Genomic DNA, 26,530 nt, shown 5'->3' with positions numbered 1-26,530 from the left:
AAGAAAAGAAAAGTAAAGAAATGAAATGAAAAGAGAAAAGATGATGAGAGAATATTACATAATAGGATAGTCGATGGAAAAACGAGATAAAGGAGGACGTTATAGAGAGAGAGAGAGAGAGAGAGAGAGAGGGAGGGTGGCAGTACCTGAGTGGCTCCCTGATATATCCATTCTTAAATAATGATATGAATATTTCGGTGAGGTGGCCTCTAACTTTGCACTGGAAATCACGGCGAGCCCTGCAATTTTAAAGCCCAGGGGCTTCAATTATTCAAATATCATTCCTTTAACAATATTTTTCCATCACGGGGCAATTTAGCCAGGTAGTAAAATCGGGACTTTCTCCCTCCTGCGCCTCTGAAAGCACTCATCTCGGCGTGTGAGAAGAGGAACACATCCACATCTAGGACAGAGACACTGCCGGAGCAGGAGGGAACAATGGCAGCGAGGAGCAGAAAAGGGAGGAAAAGTGGATGATTTCATTTTCGAATCGTCTAAACGGAATTCAGTCAAGCCTTTTTTCCATATGACCGACAACGCGTATACTTACTCCAGTCATTTTTGTGTTGTTTGGAGTGGGTACCATGTGTAATAATTACCTCAATTACTTTTCTTTTTTCTTTTTGGATCATTTATATTTGAACATAGGAGATGGAGGGATGTTAAATGAAAGACCGAAAAAATAATTACTTCTTTCTGGATAATGGCAAAAGGAAATCAATAAAATCCAAATAACTTGAGCAATAAAACTGAATTTAACGCTCTCAGTTGTATCGGCTCTTTGCACCAATGCAATTCGCCTTGAGCAGGATCCCTAAGGTGCAGAACAGACATCTGCTGCACCACATAAACGACATGTCCTCAACTTTTGGACAACAATGGTTTCTAGTTGGCACCCTTCTGACCTGTACTGGGGCAAAAAGATGTGTGTTGATTGACTTTGATCTGCACACTCAGTGCTGTAAGAGAGAGAGAGAGGTGGGAGAGGTGTGTGTGTGTGTGTGTGTGTGTGTGTGTATTTGTGTGTGTATTTGTGTGGTAGGGCAGTGGGACCACACACACGCACAAACTTGCCCACAGATATTGTGAATAAGGCCGCACACAGCCTACACACACATACACAGACACATATACACACACACCTTACCTGTGGAAGTCACCATCTGGGGGTTAGCATCCTGGACCGCGCTGCAAAGCCCCCTGGGAAGGAAGACAGGACATCAATTATTGCCATGATGTCAGGAGAAGCCTCAGGGCCGAGTGTGATGTGGTCAGCACTACAGCTGCAGTGAATGAGTCTGTTTGTCTGCCAGGACAGAGGCAGAAAGTGGGCAGAAACTCACCAAATAAGTCAGATCCATTTTCATTCACATCACATGTTCATTCACTCATTCATTCATTCACTGACCTGCTCACTCACTCACTCATACATTTGTTCACTCCCTCACTCACTCACACACTCACTTACTCACTTGCAGAGATGAGTTAGGCTATTACAAACATTTCTAAAAAAAATTAGGATCTCTTCTCTTGTGAATTAATAAATCATCTCGTTCTCATTTCCTTTCTCAGCATATTGCAAAATATATTGAACCTTCATAACTAGGGATGTAGTGCCCATCTTACCCAAGGCTGACAAAAATCTTTTATGTTATAAATTCAGTGTGTAGGCTAAATTATACAACTACTTCGTACGAGGATATCTTTGAAGTAACAAAAAAAGTAAATACTTCTCTGAAAATATAGATATTTTGGTTTGTAGTGGTGGTTGCCTTATGAGGATCACTGGAGGTCACAGTTTCCCCACCTTTTTAATTCACGACTACATCACTATCAGTCCATCATAGGCGCGTTTTTACTCAATTAAGCGGCTAAATTGATGAAGTGAAGTGGCGGATGCGCACACGAAAGCTTAAACCCATGATGCCTGAAAATGATTAAATTCCCTCAAATGAAGCTTACCTCTTGGACTGAAGGAAATCTCGGCAGCCTGTTTGAGAAACCGTGTTTGTAACTGTGGTCAGTCCGGTAGCGTACGTGGCTCCACTATAAAGCGTAAAGTCCGGTGCGGAAATAATTTCTTCCCCCCCTGGTCATTAAAGACGCCCGGAGCCCCGCTCTGCTCGCGCTACAACGGGAACCATCATGTCATTATCCGCTGTCGGTTACCCCCTCTTTCCCCCCGTTCACTTACAACCAGGTGCCAAAGGCCTATGGGAAATCTCATGGCATCGTCCTCTGTGAAGCGCTGGAGACGGAGAGGCGGCGGTCCGGCTGGTGAGAGTCATTGCTCGGCATGGCTCCGTCCTCAGTGCGGCTCCTGGAGGGGGTTTGTCTGCCGCTACTGCTGGTCCCGGCGGGGCGGGGGCGGGGGCGGGGAGGGGGTTGGGGTGGGTGGGTGATATCACCTACCTGGAGGATGGGAGGTGGTAGAGGAGAGGGGGGGGGGGGGGCGTTACCGTTCAGACATGAAAGCGTTAAGCCGGTGGCATAACGTCACTGAGTTAGGTGTAAAACACTTTTGAACAGTTTTTACTAGAAGTACAAATGCTCCGATAGGGTAGAGGGCACTCGGGAAGCGCAAACCTCCGCCAACACTTCTCCAACTTGCTGTTTCACCCGAAGACCTCATTCCTATCACTTAGAGTTGAAGTTAAACTGATTTCATTAAACATGCCTTTAGGATCTGAACTATATCTCTGTTAGTGTCATAATTATGGCAGAAAAACGATAATCGCCTAAAGGCAGAAATCTCCCGGATCACCACCAGCAGTTAATCAATTGTTCCTTGGCTCAAGGCATATTTGTCCACCGAGTTTTAGAAATATGTTCATAGGTTTTTTTTTGCTTACAAACTAACGGGGGCGAAATCATAACCTCCTTGGTGGAGGTAAAAAATACTCTAGTAAAAGTAAAAGTAGTCTCTAGTCTCTGCTTAAGTAAAAATAAGGAAATACCTACTGTACTTAAAAGTATTAAAAGGCAGTGCGCTGGTGTAGTTGAGAACAAAACGTACATCTCTTTAAACTCCTTTAAAATCCTTGATCCTACTGTAAATCAAGGGTGCGGACCTCATGGGGATAATCATGGACACCTGGTGAGGAATCCTAAATCAGCAATCAGGCGTCCTTCAGCGGGATCCAGGGGGTCCACAGCAAAATAAGAAACCGTTTAATTTCACTAGAAGCTAGAGAATGAACAATGAGAATGAGAGAATTAATAAAACTGTACGCTCTGATCAGAGGTTTCACTCTGCCCACCTGCAGTCTAGACAGAAAACAACGGGGGTCTGTGATCTAGAGCGTCTCAGCTTAGGGGTCCTTGACATAAAAAAAGAAAAGTTTGGGACCCCCTGCTGTATTAAGGAAAGGAGGCCAGCAGAGTTGGGGATGTTTTGAGTTTTGGATTGTTGTAACTGACCATGAGTGAAAGCCGCTGTCCTTGGTGCTGAAGCTCAGTGTGGCATTACAGTAATTGAGGTCCCTCACTCTGGAAAAGGGGCAAACAAGCTGCTTTAGCCACAAAAGAAATAATCCTTTTACCTCATATAAATGTGACAAAAGGATTTTACATAACATTTTGTTATAGGTCTACTGTATTCCCCCTTTCAACCCTTAAGTAGCTGCAGCCAACCATCTCCAAGTCCTTTCAGCAAACAAGGTCCATCTTGACCCTAATACCCATATAATGATGAGATTTAGCCTGGTTATGGTTCTTTAAGCATTATCTTGATCCAAAAAAATGACTCCTTTTTTTAACGTTTCTCTAGCTTTATGGCGGGGGGCTGATGAAGACGGGCCAGCAGGGAGCAGTAAGATTACTGCTCAAATTGAATAAAGGAGTCGTCACTTTACAGCGGCTTAGACGATACACTCTGCTGCACTGATTAATTTAAAACCAGCACAATGCTTTACACTGCACTGAACACACATACAAACACACAGAGATACACACACAAGCACACAAACCACCAGCGTAAACATGTCCAACCCCTCCATTTAACACCGTCTTTTCCTCCATTTACCTCTCCTTCTCTGTCTCTCCTATGCACACACATACACACACACACACACACACACACACGTATACATGCACAAGGATGCACAACCACCCAGCATGGCCCCTGCCTCATGACTTGAGTTCATTATTGTCTTGGCAGGGTTCCTTAGATGAAATTAGAATGACAACAGGAATGACACAGAGTGTAGGAGTGGAAAGTTTACACAGGGTGAAGTCAAGTGTGAGTGTGTGTGTGTGTGTGTGTGTGTGCGTGTGTGTGCGTTGAACAAATCTAATCTTCTCTGATTCATGGGCAAGCTTGTCTGTATGCATTTGTGATGCACTTTCTCTTTGCGTATGTACTTGTTCTAAGAAATGGAGACAGAGAACGAATGAGACAGAATGGCTCTGACAGTAGAACACAACATGGCCACAACTGTCTGGGACAAAGTCACAAAGCCTTTCTTACAAGAACCACCAGTTGGTGTTGACAGTGCAGGGAGGCTTCCTATGAGAACTCACATACTGGCAATTCTAGTTTCGACACCAGCTGCACACCCCTAAGGCAGAATTATCCAAAGAGGTCCAAAGAGATGCTGAGACACTACATTGTGTTGTAGAGACAGGCAGTGGGTCATTAGTTCAAAGTGCAAGAGCACATTTTCATTTTCCCTAAAAATACAAATAGCAACATGAATGTATGGACTAGATGAGCCATGAAGGGATTCTGTTTTGTTGTGATTTAAAGTGGCTTTGCTCTAAGACCATGTGGTTTGTTGCCTCATCTTTGCTTCTTTTTTAACTGCACTTATTGTCCATTTTCAATACAGCAAAAAAGAAAAGAAAAATATGTATATATCTCTATGTTGAGAGCAGTTGAGTTCAATCTTGTATAAAATAAATTAAACTAATTAATGCTAAAAAAGTACAGAGATGCATTATCTGCACACTTTCTCTTCTCTAATTTTACTATTCAACTCAATGAAGAAATTGGAAAGAAAAAGCTATTGAAAAGTACATCCATGGAGGGATTTTGCCAGTGACTGTCAAAAATGGACTGCTGCAATACAGTGATGTATGGCAATATGGTGTATATAGCTACAGTAAATCTTGTATGCTTGTAAGACAATACATACATTTTATAATAAATCACTTTTATAAACAGTGCTTCTACAGAGGGTGGACAAAATAATGGAAACACCACATGTAAAAGGACTGTAACTTTGAAGTAACCAAACCAAAGGCAGCTACTCCTATTCACTTGAATGCCAATTAGCAGTATGTGTTGTCAGGTTTGAAAAAGGTGTGACAGTCACCACTTTTATGGGGAAGTTTTCAAAGCAAAAAGTGGAAACTAATACAGTTCCAAAGAGGCAAAATAATGAGTCATTCCTCACCATTTTTCATTTATCTGGACAGGTTTATGTTTGGAGAAAGCCCAAGGATGCCTTACACCTAAAATGTCTATTGTCAATTGTTAAAAATGGTGTTGGATCTGCAATGTATGAGCAGCCATCATGTGGGAGTCATTATGTCCGATAATTACGCTCTATTGTCATATAACAGCCGAGGAATATGAGGCGATTTTACAGGACCAGGTGCACCCTAAAGTGCAAACACTGCTCCTTCATGATGTTCCTATATTACAGGATGATAATGCTCCTACACACATACAGGTGTGGTTTCATGAACACCAGAATCAAACACCTCCCATGGCCTCCCCAATCAGCAGACTGAAACATCACTAAACCTTTATGGGAAGTACTGGAGTGCAGAGTGTGAAGCAGATTTCCAACTCCTTCATCCTTCAAAGAACTGGAGGTTTTCCTTCTTGAAGAATGGTCCAATATCCCACAACACAGTTCAGGATTTGTATGACTGAACTTCAATTTCTTTTCAATTTGTTCTGAAGGCGAACTGTGGGCATACACCTTAGTAGGTGCTTGATATTCATATATAGTTAGGTGTGCCTTTTATTTTGTATGTATGTATGTATGTATGTATCTATGTAATATCTATGAAATATGCATAAGCTATGTTTGCTAAGAGTTCAGTTGCTTTTGATTTTTTTTTCTGTATTATCTGTAGAAGAGATTAAGGCAGCTGATCTACTAGAGACCCAGAGAGCTGAGATCACATTAAAATAAACTGAAAGTTAATTAGGTCTGTTTGTCATCACCATGAATGCACCGTGGGATTGTAAAGTATGTGTAATTTTATGGCCGCTGTATACCCAAAACATGTCAAGTAAATCCCAGATTGTATCTTTAAGGAGGGTAGCATGCCAGCTCTCCTTTTAAAAAGAGAGGACAAGCTATTTTGCAGTCCATCCCACAGGCAACAGAGGTATCATTATGTGTGAGAGTTAAGCTACTGCAGGTGAAGAGTTTGCTATGAGACTTCCCTGCGGGCATGTTAGTCAATTCTGTTAACACGCTCTGCTGTGCAGGGCTCTGGATTAGTTTTTAATTACAATCAATAGTGCGGAGTGTCACCAGCCCTGAGCCCAGTGTAATACTGCCTCCAACAACACACACACACACACTTTACTGTTTCCTCAGGGATGGTGTAAGCACAAGTAGTGATAATGTTTTTGAGTATGCGAGTAATGCACAATTTTCAAATAAATTAAACCTGTATAAGTTTTGGGGAAACGCATTCGCTCTCTAATGATGCCACAGTCTGAGTCACCAGCATGATAACAGTTCCGACTTGGAAGTGACTTAGTTTATAAAACTCAGTACTCTGTGCATCCTAGTGACACTTTGGAGTCTATGCTATGTTACTCTTGTTCAATGTGATTTGTACATTGTTGGCACATTGTCTGCTTGATGATTATACAAAACAGACCAATAAATGGACATATATTAGCAGGCCTGGGCCAGGTAGTATTGGCAAATAATCACTGCTGTTTGTTTTAATCTGCTTGGAGTACCAGGTGGGTGGGGTTAGAAAAAAAAAAAGAAAATTCAGATCATGTCAGTCAAGTTGCCAATCACAGAAAAGTATCCTGAAAAGTAAACCTTCTGCCACTGATTGCATCGCCCTATGTGTAAAACCCATCCATTCATCTATTACTACAAGCAGTTAAAACAAACGCTAAAAATAACTTTCGAATGAATTCCATCTCCAAGGGATTTGGATCAGAGGTTCTACTGTACTGAGAACCTAGAACTTCAACTGTGTGTTTTCTAGTTAGTATATTCATTCAATGACTCATCACTCATTGATTTATTTCTTTGCACAGTTTCATACAACGGCATGATCGAGTCAGCTAGTAACAACACTGCACAGTCGAGCTTGAAATCCAGCACACAAACACACACACTTCTGGAGTTCAAAGGACTCAGCTGAGAGGAGGGAGGGCATTTCCACAGCTTATTTTCACAGTAGTTTTGTATTATTGAAAGCTACTAAGTCAGGCTCCAACGCACATATTGGAATAGACAATTATTCATTTGAGTTTTACTTGGTAACAGTGGCACATCTCATAGAACCAAATGAATCGGAGTTTGATTCAAATATTCCATTCAATTTGGGATATAAGAAAAACGCTCCCACACTCCCAGTGTCCGAGGATATAAAAGAAGTGAGTGTGAGAAAGTAGAATAGATATCAATTAGCTATAAGTACACTACCAGTCAAAAGTCTGGACACACCTGATTATGTTTTTCTATGTTTTTCATTATCTTAAAGCCATTTTGATCTAAAGGCTTAAGCTTGAATGCTTGAAATTTGTTTCTTAGTTTCTTAAATAGTGAAGTTGATGCCTATGTATGAATTTCTTTCCAAAGCCTTTGCCTTCCCATCAAGGCAAATGGCGGCTACTTTAAAGAAACTAAAATATAAGATAGTTTTGATTTGTTTAACACTTTTTTGGTCACTGCATAATTAATTTGTGTTATCTTATAGATTTGATGTTATTTTTCTAAAATGCAGAAAATAGTAAAAATAAAGAAAAATGTGTCCAAACTTTTGACTGGTAGTGTATGCTCTATCAATTCTAGGCTGCCCAGTCCTTTTTGCTTACTTCACATTGTATTGGTAAGATCTACAGTAGGGCCCCAGGGACAAAATACAGGGCCAGACAGGAGCTGAAGCCATTCCAACCATCTTTCATCCCCACTTAATGTGCTGCTCCCCAAGAGTCCCTAAACATGCCTCAATAAAAGAGGCAAAGCACTCCCGTCTGCCTGTCTCTCAGTCTGAGCATGGGTTTATTTGAGTATCTTGTGGTAGGGGAAGAGGGGCAGGCCTTGGGTGAAAGCAGGAATGGCCATGATGGCTGTGGCGTCCGCTATCTTGGGTGAGGCAGGGAGGAAGGTGAGCTTGGACACCTCGCCGTAGGCAGAGCTGCTGCAATCTTCCTCTATGTCCTCCTCTCCTTCTCTTTTTTTACCACCGCCCTCCTCATCATTCTCCTCAGTGCCGAATCCCACCACCTTAGGGAGACAGAGAAAAATATTTGTAAAAGTTCAAAGCATAATATCCCTCTCTGTCTCTGTCAAACACACACACATATACACACTTGATGAACATGAAGCGATAACTTACGTGGACGCTGAGTTTGCGGCTGTTCTGTCCTCGATGTTCTTGGAACCAAGTGACCAGCTCAGCCTTGGTCATCTGCTTCAGAGCCTCGATCTAAACACACATATCCACAGAGGCCATTTAATGAAAGTTGAGCTCTCATTCAAGGCAAAGTTTAGTGCCGTGGCAGTGTGAGGAGCGAGATTTGGCATAAGCCGTTGTCAAGAAGGGGGTTTGTATGTATTCAACCAGTCAGAATAAACCAGTCAAACCACTTAAAACTAGGGGTGATGTTTGTTTTGTTTGTCTGATGTTCCACACAAGTGGAACGCAGAAAGTTGTGGATGTGGCAAATGGATGATGGACAGAATATCCCCATATACAATATCCCCATATGAAAGTTGTGGATTAGCCTGTGGTAAGGTCAATGGTGAGGATTGAGGTTAAGGTTGGGTGAGTGAATTGTAAGTCAACAGAATGTCCCCAAAAGCAAAAAGAAGATGTGTGTGTATGTGTGTATCTACGTGCCTGAAGACATCCAAGTGTGTTTGTATTTACTTGTTGTAGACATCCCAGAGTTTGTGTGTGTGTGTGTGTGTGTGTGTGTGTGTGTGTGTGTGTGTGTGTGTGTGTGTGTGTGTGTGTGTGTGTGTGTGTGTTGTGCTCACCTCTCTGTTGAGCCGGTCAAAGACATACTGCTGTGTAACCACCTCTTCCCAGTTCCTGTCCACCTCCTCCCCAAGGTGTGTGTCCTCACACTCCTTCAGCTTCACTAGGGCATTCACCTGCAGGAGACAGACAACGGATCGGTCATACAAAACACACACACATACACAGGGTTCCTACACATTCAAAACCCTACCACTATAATTTTGGACTTATGCAGTTTGTTATTTTGTTATTAATCCTCCAAAGTAACCGACTAGTTTGACATTAACACTGGACCAGTGGAAAAGAAGAGCAAGATTCCAAGACGTTTCCAAAACTTTTTGGATATGTATCATGGGGAAATCATACACAAACACACACATACATATACAGTATAAAAACATATACAACACTTTAACAGACCTGTGTATTAAAGGCCTCCACAGTAAACGAACTGAGCTTCTCCCCGAAAGAAACCAAGAACTCTTCAATCTTCAACTCCACCACCTCCGTACTGAGAGAGAGAGGAGAGATATATTATACAAGACAACTTTGATTCCTTTAGTCATTTATCAGTTCTGTTTCCAAGAACAGATGGACGAATTGTAGCTTGGGTTTGGGTGAACAGTAAGATAAATTATACCTTGGTTTTGGGTGAGCAGTTAGACAAATTGTTCCTTGGTTTTGGGCAAATGAAAGGTTAAGATTGTGTTGCAGACTCACTTGAACTTGGTGGCCTGCGTTTCCACGGTGACAGAGAAGCCCAGAACTCCTGAGGTGTTTCTGCAGGTGGGGTAGACATGGTACCTGCAGAGGCAGACAGAGACAGACAGACAGACAGACAGACAGACAGACAGACAGACAGGTAAAATGACAGAGAGGTAGAGAAAAGATAGGCAGTCAGTTGGTCAGTCTGGGGAGTCTTACAAGCGTTCTGTAGACTAAAGTACATGACATTTGTTGCTTAGCATTTGGTACATGTCATCTAATATCACTGTCCCACCCTGTCCTGACTTTCTCTACTTTGCACCATCTAATAAAAACAGATATTCCAAAAAAAAACAGGTGAAAACTAGACTACAAATTCACTACCATTACTGCTAACATCTGTGGTAGTGGGGTGTGGTTTTGGCTTCTGTCTGGGGCGGGAGAGTGAGCAGGGGCTCTGATGGCACTGGGACACAGCTGCAAGGTGTTAGTAATCAACTCTAACCTCTATTTTACATCTCTTGCAGTGAGGCTGGGACGGAAGGCCCTGGAAAGCACACCGGCCACGTCTGAGCTGAAAAGCCTGTGTTATTGAGTTAGTTCTGATCTGAGCTTACTAGCCTTTTGAGTTGTTCTTTTGTTACTGGTGGCCTGCAATCAGGAAATAAAAGAGCCAGTGTGCTACACCTTCCCATCCCTGTGTGTGTGCGTCTCTACAGCCACTCAGCAACTTACCCCTGTTACAACATCAATTTAGCAAGACCTACTACGGTGACATTGCATCCTCAAGAAACGATCAAGGCTACTTAGAATGAAGGAGTCCAACAGACAGTACGCAAAATCTAAATCAAACAATCTAATGATGTTAAATGACACGACATACCTTGTCAGGAAACCAGGGAAGTGGAAGTGATTCATCTACTAGCTAGCAAAATGCATCCAGTGCAGTCCAATTTAAATTGTAGATAAATGCAAATGGAAAAAGCAATTTTCAATAGCTGCAGCTGGCCTATAAAGGTTACTACCACAGGCATTTAAACGAGAACTTAATGAAAATACTACAGTCTCTTAGGGACATTAGCACATTTAGATGCTTGTCCTTCTGGCAAGTGAAATAGAATTTAACATAAAGAAAGACTGACACAGAGACAGAGACAGACGGACAGAGACTCTCACCCCAGAGTCTCTTTGGTCCTGAGGAAGTCAAAGCACGGCTCCTCCATGTGCATCTGGAAGACAACAACGCTTCAGTCAGGGATGGATGAATGGAAAGACGGGTGGAGGAGACGAAGGCGCGAATTTCAGTACTCACCACCAGCAGCTCCATCAGTGTGTGTTCCCTCACGTTCTTGGGACCAGACTAGAAAAAGAAGCAGAGAGAGAAAGAAAAACAGGGTTAGAGACAATTAGAGATAAATAGTTTGTAAAGAAAGAATGGATGCTGCTAAATAAGTAGATGTTAAATCATTTTCTCAAAGATTTCAAAGACTTTATGTTATTTCAAAGATCTGACGATGTAATAGACTTATGTGTGTGTGTTTGTGTACCTGGTAGTAAACTGTGACCTCGGAGTTGGCGTCTCCCTTATTGAGTGACTTGACCTTACAGATGTGGTGTTTCGCAGGGAGCTCCACCACTCTGAACATCACCGGCACCTCTGCTGGCAGCTTGGAGAACTGCAACTTACTGCCAGAGGAGAGGAAAGGGAAGGAGGGAAGGAAGGGAGGAAAGAAGGACAGAAGGAAGGAAAGACGGAAGGATGGAAGGACACAAGGAAGGGAAGAAAGAGTCGAGGAGGTGAGGTGAGGTGAGGAGAGAAGGTGGACAGGAGGAGGAATAAAAAGGAAAAGAAAGCATTAGAAGGGGAGATGGTGGGAGGGGAATAATGGCTCGATTAATTGAGGCTAATGCTAATTAGTTCAACAATTCCAGCTGATTGTATATCTAGGACTGGAGTTCTCATTAGGGAGCGCAGAGTACATTCAGAGGGATTGTCGACTTACTCTGTGACATACTGCAGGAACTGCTCCGACTCCTGCGGAGAAAATACAGGAAAGGATAATGAACAGGCAGAGATAAAGGGACGTGTGTGTGTGTGTGGGAGGGTGTGTGTGCGTGGGAGTGTGTAAGACAGGGAGATAAAGAATAAAAGAGAAAGAGAGAGAGGAGAGGGAATCAGTAACAGAGAACGACAATCTATAGTACACTCAATAAAACGACGCAAGTACAGACCTGAACATGAATTGATTCATTAACTAATCGACTAATTCATTGTTCATTCATCCATTCGTCCATGTACGAGTGCCATCCACTCACAGTGCTGGTGAAGTTGCCCTGCACCAGTCCCTCGGCGTACAGCTGGGCCTTGAAGGTCCTGCTGAACTCCATCAGTTCATCCACGCTCAGACCTGCTGTCAGAGTCTGGTACTTCTCCACCATTGACCAGCGAGAGTGCTCCAGGATCAACAGACGCACGTCCCTGAGAGACAAGCGGGGGGGGGGGGGAGAAGAAAAACAAGCGTAGGAGCCATTTATTATGTCTGTTTGTATTCTGGGCTGTCACACTTTTCACCACTAGAAGGCATTATGCTCTTGGTGATGGGTGAGATGATCAGGTGTTTTAAGGTCACAGATGATGGGAAGTTTATCAGTCAGGGTTGGCTGGAGGGAACAGACAGTTTGTACCGTATACTTGATGAAAACATGCAAGCAAGTTTCAACACACTGGGATCACTTCACCTCACCACTGTAATCAATTCCATTGTAAATACTGCAAATAATCAAACGCTGCAGTAAATGGGAACGTCAAGAACATTCTTTCCACCTAGGCGAGTGGCTAATTAGAATATCGGCTTTAATTGCGAACATCACTACAACAAGCACGTCACTTTGATCACATTTGCCGCATTACTAAACGTCAAAACAAAACATTTCGAAGACAAACGACTCACTTGCCAAGTTTCTCGGGTTTAATGAGGATGTTGTAGTAGGTTTTCTTCAGCTGCTCTGAGAACATGCTAAAGACATCGGGGGAGGCAGAGAACTCCGCCAGGTGGTCAACGATCAGGTGGAGCAGCAACTAGAGAAGGATAAGCAAGATAGATAAGAGAGACACCATCATCATCATCTCTGCAATCAATGCAAACACATCTGAGTGTGTATTTGTGTCTACAGTATATTATGTGACTTAGTATATGCATGCATCTGTATCTGCGGGCGACTTTAAAGACGCATGCCTGTATTAATAAGTGTGCGATTGTGTGTATGCAGTTGTATCCATATCTGTGTGTGTGTCTGTCGTTTGAGCCTGATTTCACTCACAGGTAGCTTGTGGTTGAATCCTTTAATCTTGATGACCAGGCCATGCTCGCCGGCCACCAGTCTATAGTCCAGCTGGGCCACGTCGGCCTCGTAGGCCGGCTCTGCTAGGTTGTGGCCCAGGATGTTCACCAGCAGGTCAAACAGCACCACACTAGAGGGGAGAGAGAGAGAGAGAGAGAGAGGGAGGGAAGGAAGTAGGGAGAGAGGAGTGGGGTAAAGAAAGGGGAGAGAGAAGAGGGGAAGGGGGGAGAGGCAGAGGAATGAGCGAGAGCGGGAGGGGAGCAGGGAAGGAGAAAGGATGAGAAGGAAAGAGAAGGAAAGACGGGAGGTGAAAAGGAGTAAGAGAGGCCAGGAGGAAGGGAGAGAGAGGAAAGAGTAGGGGAGGCAGAAAGGAGAGAGGGATCGAAAGGGAGAGAGAAAGGGAAGGAGAGGGGGATGGATCGGAGCAAGAGGGAGAAGGAGAGAAGGGAGGAAGGGAAGGACGGTAGGGAGGGGGAAGGAGAAATGGAAGCAGGGACGGAAAGAGGGAGGGTGAGAGGAGAGAGGGAGGAGTGGAGCGATGAGAGGGAAAGGGGGGATGGGATGGGAGAGGGTCGACGAGCAGACGAGAGTGAGCGATGGCAGAATGATGAGTGTTACAGCGGGAAAATAAATGCTTTTTCACAAAGTAATGCTTGAGCCTGGACTTACTTCTTGGCAGACTCCTGGATCACCGGAGAGATTATGTGGAACCTGACGTAGGCTGCCGCAGGGAGGAGCACAAACAGGTGTCAACACCTCGCTAATGAAGGTGAGTGTCTGTTTTAGAAACATCTTGCATGCAGAAATGAGGCACACAGTACAAGCGCACACACACACACACACACACACTCACAAACACACACACACAAATCCCACCTTTAGGGATTTTGAACTTGTTGTCCTTCCTGTACCAGAGGCAGCCCCTGTCGCTGGTGGCTATCCTGACAGGGAACTCAGTGTCTGGGCAGTCAGAAGGCTTCAGGGTGAAGTCAGTGGCTGAATAAATGCACAGGAATAACAGGAAAACCTCATCACTCTACTTGGTACATTCTTATAAATAATGTGCCATTTTCAACACCTCTGTATGTCTAGTTTGGAACAAGATGCAGTTACTTCAACTAGAGCTGAACAATTAATCGAAAAAAATAAATAAAAAATCTAAATCACAGTATGGACTAATACAATTTCCAAATCACAGAGGCTGCAATTAGTTGTCCAAAATGGTACAAGGTGTTTTAGTGCTGCAGGTAATCTTTGGTCCATGAATCAAGTACAATAGTGGTAAAAACCTTTCATCATACTCAAACATAGTAATTTAACATTTTTAAGTTCTAAAAAATGTTAAAGTTCTAAAAAAAATGTATGACAAGAAAAACTTGTGATGATATTAATCACAGTTTAAATCACAATTTCAGTATTCTGTCAAATAAGCAATTACATTTGTTGTCAATATCATTCAGCCCTATTGTCAACACAGTATGTTAACAAGTGAAACATGTGGCCAATAAGTACCAAGAAGCATCATCCCTCCAAGCTTCATCAAAATCGGACTGGTGTTGAAGCAGTTATGGCTTTTAAAAGTTTGAATTGTTGAACTTAAATTATAGCGCCCTCATCAGGCCAAACGTGCACTCTGTAAGGACAGCTGGATTTGTGTAGCATTAAGGAAGTTTTGTGTCTATGGTTTTGTGTCAATCAGACTTATGGTAGGAGAATTTAAACTAATTACAGCACCTCCATCAGGCCAATCAGTGTAACGTTTTAAACGTGGTGCCAAAATGTGTCATCCCTGTTTTAAACACTGTGCCAAAATGCAGCATCCCTCCAAATTTAATCAACATCGCACCAGTGGTGTCTGAGATATCACATATGAGTTTCAAAATTTGATCTTTAATTACGCCGAGTGCAGTATGCCAATCATTGTAATTGTTTAAATGCTGGAACACAGTGCGAAGATGCATCATCCCTCCAAGTTTCAAAAATCAGACTCCACTAGTCTAATTTTCATTTGTGATATCGAGTTTGACGCTTAGACAAACAAATGTGTTGAAGACGCTATCAGCCATTTTTCATATACACGAGCACCTGCAGCAGTTTAGGCCCAAGCAACACAGTTTACACCCACAGCAGATAAGGATGGATATTCACTCACCAATGAACTTGTTCTCAGCAGGGAGGTGCAGGTCATTGTTGGGCTGCAGGTTCCCTGTCCAGCGCTCCCTCCACTCCTGCTGAATGTCTGTGTGAGGAGGAAAACAACTCTCACTACACACCAGTGTTTCTCCTACTACTGAACAGGTAGAGGAGCTGCTACACCACTAGACTGGCCACTAGACTTCACAATAAAATGGTAAATATGTTGCCATGACAAGGTTCTAATATCCAGTTTGAAAGAAAAAAGTGGTTGAGAATGATTAATTTCTCATTATTATGTGATTTGGTTTTCTATTTTGAACTGAGTGAATGGAAGGTGAATTGACCCAATCCCTGCACCCTACTAAAAATAAATCTATTCTATTCTTGGTTGGTTTGAATGCTGTTCTGCCCCATCTAAAATACAGGAATAAATACTGGTATCTCTACAGCTGGATGTCTGCATTATAGGAGGATAACTATCAGCACACAAGGAGAAAAAGACAATGTATTCATTGAATGTCTGCACTGGGGGAGGGACACTGCTGTTACACACACACACACACACACAAAACAAACACACACAGACACACACAAACACACACCCTCCATGCTGTATTGTGTGCCAAACCACTTCTCCCGGAGGGGACAGTGGCCCTCATGTTCTGGTGACAGCAGCATCAGGTTGGCTTTCTCCGGGGTGAGGAGGGACAGAGCTGCACTGATCACCTGCGCACACACACACACACACACACACACACACACACACACACACACACACACACACAGGGAGAAGAAACAAGGTTACTGCACACACACACACAAACACACTTATATGCAAACAAACATGCCAAATAAAGTCACATTTTCAGCAGCTGAGAAAAGGCCCATGCAGTTTTAGCATTGTACATTGCATTTTCCAGAATTATGAATTACTTGCACATGTGAGTGCAATGTTAGCCGGTCAGCTCCATGAACTCCTTTACCTCCGGTCTGAACTCAAACATCAGCTGATCTCCTGTCAGGAAGTCTTCTTTAGGGAACAGCTGCATGTTCTCACAAATGTCCTCTACGTACTCTATAGGGTCAGTCTGACAGGGAGGAACACACACACACACACACACACACACACACAGACAGAGGTTATCTCCACAGTTTCACTTGCAATAATACAACATTATAATCATCTAACTGAAACACAGCTGCATATAAATGTATGGATTCTCACCTGCTCCTGATAATGAAACTCGTTGGCCTCAATCTTCTGAATCTCTTCATATATTCTGGATGGACAGATAGATAAATTGATAGATAAACAGACAGATACACTGTTAAAATCTGCCTCAGCTTATGCCAGAGGGAAGCTCAGTTGTCACAGCAGCAACACCCACTTGTCACAACATGACAAAACACCATCATAAAGCTAACTTTTGCTATATCAACACAAATCTCCATCAGAGGGTTTTCTTCTTGATCCTAGGATGGAGAGGAATTATCAATTTGAGTGCTATATTTTAATTAAAAAAATCAAGGACTTTGAAGGCCATCCACTCATTTTCAAAAACCTTTAAGGCCTTATTTTATTTTTCTCAAACCCACAAGCTTTCAAGGATTTTCAAGGCCCATGGGAAATTTGCCACCGCCATCCCTCGTACAATCACCCAATGTATAACCATATCAACATATGACAAAGTAGTTACTACCAGTACCGTGCCCATTCAAAATCAACATTTGACACAGAAGGCGGTAAATGACAGAAATTCCATGTCCTCCCCTGTATACAACATATACTGGAAAGATATACAGACAGAATATGGAGGTTGGATTTAGTTATGAAAGGATTATGTCTTTGTGACTAAATCTGCCTCTGATTTGTTGTGTGACTGTGTGTGTGTGTGTGTGTGTGTGTGTGTGTGTGTGTGTGACAGTGCCTTTGATCTGGTCCCAGGGTCTGCAGCATCTTGAGGTACTGGAACACCAGGTGAGCCACCTGTAGAGGGCAACAAACACACAGAGATCAGACCTCAAAACTTAAAAGGGGCTATGTATCGCATTTTATCATCAATAAATGACATCATTACCACACTCATTTTTTGACATTATCGTTATTACCGTAAACACATGAGACTATCGCCAAGAAGACCGTCAGCCTCTATCTTCCTCTACACTGCATTTTACATTGTGTGCCATCGGGTCGGATTTCGAGGGAAATCTGCTGGATTGTTTTACAGCACAAAACAGGAAGAAGGTGCTGTTCTTCCAGTGCAAACTGAGCAAGTAGCAACATCTTCGTTGTGACAGGAAGCGACAGGGTTTATTGGAAGTGTGGTCTTAATTTTGAGAAACACGAGCATTAACAATACCACTGGCGTGAGACAGAGGCACAACAATTGTCTTGACCATGGTCATTTGTTTACAGTACCAATACCAAGGTATCACAATTAATTTGCGACACATTGAACCTTTAGAGACTTGAAAAAGGGAGTGTGTGTGTGTGTGTGTGTGTGTGTATGTGTGTGTGTGTTTGGGGGGAAGTGTGTTGGTAAGATGGAGAATACCCGAACAGAGTTTAAGCAAAGAAAGCAAAGGCAAAAGTTAAAGGCCTTTAAATCAGAGTACAAACAACCTGTATGGTGTCTGGTCTGATTCAATCAACTCCAGGTTCATCCTCTCTCAGCATATACAAAATGGACATGACTTAGTACAGTAAAGTCTAATCACAGTAAAGAATGTCCTCAATGTTATTATGGCATTTATGCAACAGCTACCGATGCATGTGTCTTGACTGAACAGTTTTCTACTAAGAATAAAAAACAGTTCTGCCGTTGAATGATCGCTAACTTCGTCCCTGGTTAACACAAGAGTTGTCATAGCAACCGATAATCCATGGCTAGCTGTGTTTTATTGGATTTATCAGCATGGATAGAACTCGTCATTGACCAAACAGATTGCTTGCATGGAAAGATCTGTTGTATAATGGAAAATAGATACACACAGGCCATCTGGGTACTTGTGGGGTACAGCTAACTCGCAATGCTACCAGTCTCTAAAATTACAAAGTGATGAATTCTTATCATTTCACAAGCAGCCAAGAATGTAAATATTGACATGGCTATACCATCACAGACATAACAAAAATACAAAATAGATGTGGCTCTGCATGATCTGTAACAACAAATGGTTTGGATGCTAAACTCTGAACTGGAGATGGATATGTAACCCACTGGCACATTTTTCCTGTTTTTCTCCACTCGGCCCCGCCTCCCAGTGTTTATCTGTGCCCGGAATAAGAAAGAATGAAAGAAAGAGTAACAGGCAAAGGTAAAAAGTGTTTTCTCTACCTGGTAGAAGTTCTGGAAACCTTCACCAGTGAGAGTGATGGAGATGGAGAAGATGGAGTAGGTGGTGTTCTGGTCAAAGCCGGTCTCACTGTTCCCTCCAAACAGAGCCAGGGCCCAGCACCTTCAGACACACACATACAAAAGCACACACACCAATTAACACTGCTTGAAAAGCTGGACCGCTGGTAAAGGTTCATTTATTGCCAGCATGAAAGTGTTGAAATATACATGAACAAAGGTCGAATCTCAAACCAGCCCCATGGCCCTTAACTCTGAGATCGTACTCATTACAAACCAGCCACTCGACCGCAGTTCAAATGAGAATTGCATGCACACACTCAAATTTCACTGTTGTCATTCATCAATGATAGAAAACAGCACGCACAGTAAATGGGAATATTCTATCAAACGTCCACGTGGAGTTGCTGGGAGGTAAGGGGACTATCTAATGGGCTCTTGGTATTGTGGGAATGTAGAGGGTTTGGCAAATCACTTTGCCACTTAGCAACAAGAGGCTGAAATGGTCTTGTAAATTCATATCCAGAGACGAGAATGTGCGAATCACACCATCGAGTGGGCAGACAAAGTGTATGGGTTTGAAGATTGGGCCAAACACTCAGGGCTTATAAAAGCTCATGTATAACCAGCAAAATGAAGACCTTTTAATTGGGTTTTGGAGTGCCCTCGAATCATAAAAACAAAATAGACAGAGCCGAGAACACTCACTTCTTCCTGAGCATTGAGAGGATGCTTCCTGTGCCTTCATGGCCAATCAACCACGAGATGTAGTGGAGAGGCTTCACTCTGAAAGGAGAGAGAGAGAGGGGCATGCAAAGAGAGAGAGACAGAAAAAAACATGATGCAATTTCTCTACAGTCGGGAGGGAAAGCACGGCCTGTTCTGTTATGGGTGGTCTAATTCTGCGTTTATGTGGAGAGGCTTCACTCTGAAAAGAGGAGAGAGGGATGTGGAAAAAAAGAGAAACAAAAAAAAATTGATGCAATCCCTCTACAATCAGGGGAAAGCATGGTGTGTGATGGGTGGTCTAATTCTGCATTTATATGAAGAGGCTTTACTCTGAAAAGAGGAGACAGGGACGTGGAAAAAGAGAAGCAAATAAACTTGATGCAATTCCTCTACTGTCAGGGGAAAGCATGGTGTGTGATGGGTGGTCTGATTCTGTGTTTATGTGCTCTCTACCGTCTGTATCTATGCAGTTCACCTGTAGTGTTTCTCCTGAGGGGGAAGGGCCCAGGTGATGGTCAAGGCATGAACTTTCCTCACCGGAATGACTGCAAACACACACACACAGATGGAGAGAGACAGAGACACAGAGATAGATAGAAAGACAGACAGATAACTGAACCGCTGCTTATGGATGGCATCATCTCAACTTAACCAGAGTATACTGTACCAGATCCTGTTAAGAAGCAACAGGGTATGTACAGTATTTTCAGAGACAGGCAGACAGAGATGGAGCCGTACCTCTGTACAGCTTGTTGAAGGCTGCTGTGTCAAAGGGATCCGGCATGTCAGAGAAATCCGGCTTGGGCTGCGTGCTGCAACCACAGAGAGGGAGGATTACAAGGAGCTACCGATCCCAGTGATGACATAATATGATAATAGCATTGATAAAATGTACTAACATTTGCATTGCAGTGCCCATTATGGCTGCAACTAACGATTGTTTTCATTGTCGATTAAATGAATCATTTAGTCTAGAAAAAGTCAAAAATAATGACAAATGCCGATCACAAATTACCACAACCCAAAGTGATTCTTAAAATTGCTTAATTAGTCTGACCAGCAGCCAAAAAAAAAACCAAAGTATTCATTTTATAATGATATGAAATGGAGAAAAGCAGCAAATCCTAACATTTGTGAAGCAAATATTTGTATTTTTACTTGATAAATGACTAAAATGATTAATTGATTATCAAAATTAGATATAAAAATCGAATTTCCCATGTTTCTGTGTTTGTGAAATTCCGGATACAACAGAGAAAACATAAATTCTGCTGTGATCGCACAGGAGAGCACAACGACTGATTATTTTTCAACAAGGGATGGTTATAAAGTTGCTAGTAGAAGGTTGAGGATGACCATCTTTTTGTTTACATTTCACAAAAGTAACATATTTGTGCTGGCTGGTAAAAAACCTTGTATGTTTGAAAAGTTTTTATAAATCCAAGGATAATACAATTTTCTCAAGGGGTTACAAGGTTTTGTTGAAGGTTTTCACATGACAACAGCGATATGCAAGTTCATTCTGTGTAAAACCTAGCAGAATGATTCATGAGCCAATGTAATGGAGCTCATTAAGGAAACACTAATGGGAATTTGACTACGGGAGAAATTAGCCATTTCAGGTGTATGGCGCTGAGCCAAAGGGGTTAAGATGGCAAGAGGCACGACGATGGGAGAAAGTGGGAGACTGAGGAAGGTTTGACATTTACATTAGAGCAAAATCTCAAGCATATTCAAACTCATCGTATAACACACCAGTGTGCCTCATCACACAGACTGAGGAGCGCTCTCCTCCACTACTCACTTGTTAGGCACCTTACTGAAGATCTCTCTCACCCACTCCTCCAGAGTGTCCAGCTTTTCTAAAGGGCAGAGGGAGTGAAGGGTGAAAAATTAGTATTCCAGTGTGTCTCATTAAACCTGAGTGAAAAGTCATAATTCTGGGTTATTCTGTGCAATGCAGAATTCTTGCTTTAAAACTCTAGACTGTAGCTTTGACTACATTTAGCCCTTAAGGGGAGTTTCCATAAAAATTTAGAAGATCAAGGTAAAACCTGTCTGAAGACTTCTTCAAAACTCGATCAATTTCCACCTTTGCTCTTTCATCAGTGTTTACACGGCATCTCATCTTTCCACAATGCCTTCAGCAATTACCATGACATTTGAACAATCAATACATTTGCTTTACTTCACTGTTTTTCCAAGTGAAGACAGTCTGTTATACTAGGTAAAAAGATGGGTTGCAGCAGGGAAAATGAAGAGACTTTTTGGAAGGCTCATAATCATTCAACAGACATTTCAGCAGTATCATATGCACATTTCTCAGTGTGAGTTGATTCCTAGTTGTCTATCTGCAGTCTACGCATGCATTAGCTGAACATGGATGCAGTGAATATGGCACAGACTGAGGGGCCTTGTTGTACAACACATGAGATTGATTTCTCTGACCTTTGGATTGCACAGCCAGAGTCATGTAGTGGGCAGAGTAGTGTCTCTTCCAGAAGGCGCGTAGCCGCTTGTAGACATTGATCTTCTTCTTCCTTGGCTCCTGCTTCAGTGTCTGGGCATTCCCTGGTGTTGTCACAAGTGTGCAATCAATTTAGCGGAGCCAAAAAAAGACTGTAGAAAAACTGTTTACAAATGTAAGGATATCAACAAGAAAGGAAACTTGGCTTCGGCCTCAGTGCTGCGCTTTGTTGTTGCTGAGCATACCCCAAGGAGGCCCTGCGTGTGCTGTCTGTCCCAGTGCTAGTGTTTACCCACTCACCCCAGCAGAACTTGCCCATAGGGTGTCCAGGTTTGGCCAGACTGCCAAACAGCATCTCCTTCCTGTGGGAGTCTGACGGCTTAGCCAGCTGGTACTCTGACAGAGAGGAGAAACATAGGAAAGTATAGAGAAATACAGCAAGCGATGCCTTGTTAAGGCAAACACAGCAATGCGGCTGATAAAGTCTGAGTCCAAGTACAGGTCAAGGGGTTCAACTTGAACTTCTCAGCGGAGAGGACTGATGCACAGACACGATTTATCCCCCCTGTAACGCCCGGGCGAGACTCACCGCTGTCAACGGCCTCCACCTCCCTATCGATGGCGTCTCGGATCATCAGGGGGCAGATGAAGAACTGAGCCCACCTGGGAGGGGAAACAACAGCATAAGGGCCATAATCAGGGGCCACATACCAGCCGGATAGACAGGAGAGGTCAGACAGAACCAAACAGCGTCAAAATCAGATGCAGACTGGCACACAGCACAGACAGCGGGAGACCGGTGACTGATTCAGCCTGTACTGTCCGTATATCGTATATCTATGCCTGTGTGTACACATCCGACCTCCCACAGAGTAACGGCTAATGAGAGGCTAGTTCGTGATTAGTGTGTCCTCTGTGTGATTGGTGTTAAGCCTCACAAAGCGACTTTCAGCGACCAACACAAGAGCGGGATGTGACAGAAGAATACTTCAGTGGATGGGGCTTTAAGTGCCACAGGTATTCAAAAGAGCCATCAGCAGAAACTGTTGCTTGGTGTGTAATGACTGTTTAAGCGTACGGGTCGAGCAGGGAACAAGCGAGTACACAGCCGGAGTGTTTTTTGCTGTTTTTTTCTCCCCCCGCTGTCTCTCTCTGTGTGTATCTAGTGAGTCTCTAAAGCGTAAGCTCACTCCTTGAGAATGACTGCTTCTGAAACAAAAATCTCTGATCCTTCCTCACCTGTCAAGAGCCGCTTTGAAGCATTTCCTCAGGACGTCAAACTGGAAGATGGTCCTCTCGCAGTCTGTGGAGGCATTGTCACTCCCTCCATGCTTCTTTAGGAAAGCATCAAAGCCGTTCTCTGAGGGGTACTTCTCACTGCCCATGAATACCACTGGGAAACAACAAAACAACAGCAGTGAGAAAAAAGGGGGAGGAAAGCAAAGCAAAGCGAAGTGAAGTGAAAAGAGAGGGGAGAGGAGAGGATAGAAGAGAAGAGAAGAGAAGAGAAGAGAAGAGAAGAGAAGAGAAAGGGAGGGGACCAGTTGTAAATGAAGCATTAAAGGAAATTAAAGGAAAAGTCCACCCTAAAACACTTTAATACTGAAATGTACCTTGCATTTGTTGGGTTGGTGACAGCACATCAGAATGCATTTAACATCACAAATTGATGATATATAATATTGTAATAGTATCTGAGGGTGGATTGTTCCTTAAACAAAAAAAACATGTGCCATATGAGAAAAGATTTCCCCCCCCCCCAAAACATGACTTGGTCCTTGTGGGTTCAGGCTCCTACTCACTGTGTTCCAGGAAGTGTGCGAGGCCGGGGAGGTCGCTGGGGTCACTGAAGCTGCCCACCCCAACACACAGCGCTGCTGCAGACTGGCACACAGAGAGGATATCAAGTCATGTCTCAGACAAGCTATGCACCTGGGTAGCTCAAGTTCAAGTATGCATGAAGTTTTTAGTAACAGGAGCACAGATCAAGGATCATGGATTGAAGAGTTCTATTCCAAAAAGTTATACATCCATTTTAGAAAGGTTTTATCATTCAATATCTCTAAAATATACATGGTCCATTCATATTTAGTCAGCAAAAGAATTCCGTTATGCACTAGAATTTAAAAAGTACCACAAATTGTTTTTCTGAGACACTTACACAGACGCTGGTTTCCTTTCAGTTAGGAAAACGAATGGACCTCTACATCAAGACTTATCAAGCGTACCTGTTTTTCTGCATTTCCTTTCTTCTTCTTCCCCTCGTTCTCATCGTCGTCTTCAAAGTCACTGTCCTTTCCTTCCTCGTCTTCCTCAGACTCCTCCTCTGATCCTCCCTCAGAATCGTCGTCCTCCTCCTCCTCTTCCTCGCCCTCCTCACACTCATCTTCTCCATCTGAATCCTCATCCTCTGATGCTGCTGGACCACTGTAGTCTGAGATGAGCAGAGCTCGCAGCCCGTTGTCCAGCTCAATGTACCTGAGGGAGAAAGTCCCAGGTGAGACAGACAGACGGCACAGAGAGCTCCGGGCAAAAGTGTCAACATAATGTGCTGTATTCATAATGTCTTGTTGCTTTCAGATGTTTAACCTGTTTTGAAAAGATTGTGGGGTAAAACTAGGGCTGGCTGATATAGACAAAATCAAATATCACAATATTGTAGACCGTCAAGACTAGTTTGTTCTATGTTTCTTCACGACAAATGTCCAGTGCATGCCCCGGAAGAGGCCTGATGCATCGCCGTGTGCTTACAACATTAAATCGTCTCCTCAACCTACTGCAACACTGAACTGATCAAGGAGAGGTTCATTTTTTTTTTTTCCACACGGAGCAGCCCAGGGCATCAGGAGCCAAATTCAGGTCAGGCAGTCAGTCATACATCTGTCGCTTCATGAGATGATGCACTTCGTTAGATCCTCTAGTCTATGACTGCGAGATGCCCATACAGAGGCACAAGTTGATCAGTGTATAGAAATGGATCTAAATCGATCTCTGATGCGCGCATCACGTCATGTCTGTCATGTGGAGATGTACAGACAGCAGTAGGGCTGCAACTAACGATTATTTTCATTGTCGATTAATCTGTCGATTATTTTCTCGATTAATCGATTAGTTGTTTGGTCTATAAAATGTCAGAAAATGGTGAAAAATGTCGATCAGTGTTTCCCAAAGCCCAAGATGACGTCCTCAAATGTCTTGTTTTGTCCACAACCCAAAGATATTCAGTTTACTGTCATAGAGGAGTAAAGAAACCAGAAAATATTCACATTTAAGAAGCTGGAATCAGAGAATTTTGACTTATTTTTCTTAAAAAATTACTCAAACCGATTAATCGATTATCAAAATAGTTGGCAATTAATTTAATAGTTGACAACTAATCGATTAATCGATTAATCGATTAATCGTTGCAGCTCTAGACAGCAGACCAGCAGAACTGCACTCATCCAACAGTCTCCGCCTTGAAAACAAAAGTGAAACTTAACATTCCACAATCTGGTCCAACTGGGATTTGTAGACTGTCTTTTGCTGCCCTACAAAATGCAACTGTAGGTAATGTTATTATATGGTATTTAAGTAACTTAGTGGAATTAGGTAATTTAAGAGTGCTGCAGTGTTTCAGTTGAACACACTCGCCGTGGGCCTGTACAGGATCTGAGCTTGTTTTATCTGGGTTACCCCTTTTCCCCAGCAAAATGTAAGTCTCATTTCTTTTCTTTCAGGATTACAAACAAATACAGAAAATAGTGTCCTCCTAACCTCTATACTATTGCAAAGTAAATGATATCAATAACAATGATTGAAAAGAAACTACAAAACAGAAAAATGCATGATGTAATTGGGCTACAGCACATAATTCAGGAGCCTAGAAATATCTTGTCTGAAAACTTGAGTATGGATGTTAAGTTTATAACTGTAACAAAAGTTTGTGGAGTGGAAGTGCCCTTTACCTGTACTGTTTGGGGTCACTGGGGGACTTGATGATCTCGCTGTCTCCAACATTGCCCTCTCCTGCTGCTGCTCCGTCCCCTACCGCCTGGCTCTCCCCCAAGGCCGCCGGGTCGGGATCTTCTGACGCCCCTCCTGAACAATTAGACGCCGGGGCGGGTCTGGATTTGTTCGTCTGCGGCATCCTCAGCAGAGACGAGGCTTTGGCACTGCGGGTTGACAGCAAGGCGCGACCATAAACAACAGGACAGCTCGCTGTCACCGGTAATTTACTCCTCAGCACGGTAACACACCGTGTCAGGCTGAGCAGAGCTATGATGATGACCCTCTCTGACAGACGGTTATGGCAAAATGAAAGCCCAGAAACTTGCGATTAGTGTGACCAAAACAACACGGCACAGATGAAGCGGATCTCTTACAGCAGAGGCCTATAGCTGATCAGTCTGATCATGAACTGTCATAGCAGCCAGCGCCCACAATGACAGACCAGTCTAGGCGGCGAGAGCTGCGATGGACCGACAATACAGCTATTCATGCAGGCTGTCTGGTGGTTTCGCCCTATTCAGCTGCATGTCAGCTAAAATCCGACCCATCCACTGCACCCCAACCAAACATGCGCCTTTTATCTCCACAATACGGCTGTAGCACAGCAAGACAGATTGTCAAGAAT

The 26,530-nt window shown here is 43.1% G+C and overlaps 1 protein-coding gene across 1 annotated transcript; it reads right to left on the bottom strand.

Annotated features, from left to right (window-relative positions):
* Window positions 1–7,215: 7,215 nt before the first annotated feature.
* Window positions 7,216–26,211, bottom strand: LOC139924778 (nardilysin). The gene is made up of 31 exons (XM_071915926.2): window positions 25,863–26,211; window positions 24,144–24,393; window positions 23,718–23,799; window positions 23,155–23,308; window positions 22,505–22,578; window positions 22,216–22,311; window positions 21,897–22,019; window positions 21,253–21,310; window positions 20,187–20,260; window positions 19,924–19,993; window positions 19,428–19,505; window positions 18,702–18,822; window positions 17,292–17,350; window positions 16,589–16,643; window positions 16,347–16,451; window positions 15,966–16,089; window positions 15,380–15,466; window positions 14,104–14,223; window positions 13,897–13,948; window positions 13,207–13,357; window positions 12,837–12,964; window positions 12,202–12,364; window positions 11,889–11,920; window positions 11,433–11,571; window positions 11,198–11,245; window positions 11,062–11,114; window positions 9,901–9,984; window positions 9,601–9,691; window positions 9,198–9,314; window positions 8,554–8,643; window positions 7,216–8,441 (listed from the first exon to the last, which is right to left on the bottom strand). Exons 1-31 carry the CDS (start codon window positions 26,042–26,044, stop codon window positions 8,217–8,219), a joined length of 3,285 nt encoding a protein of 1,094 aa, XP_071772027.2. The 5' UTR covers window positions 26,045–26,211; the 3' UTR covers window positions 7,216–8,216.
* Between the last annotated feature and the right edge of the window lie 319 nt (window positions 26,212–26,530).

The sequence above is a fragment of the Centroberyx gerrardi genome, chromosome 17, assembly GCF_048128805.1.
Source record: "Centroberyx gerrardi isolate f3 chromosome 17, fCenGer3.hap1.cur.20231027, whole genome shotgun sequence".
Classification (NCBI taxonomy): domain Eukaryota; kingdom Metazoa; phylum Chordata; class Actinopteri; order Beryciformes; family Berycidae; genus Centroberyx; species Centroberyx gerrardi.
This window is presented reverse-complemented; position numbering and strand designations above follow the sequence as displayed.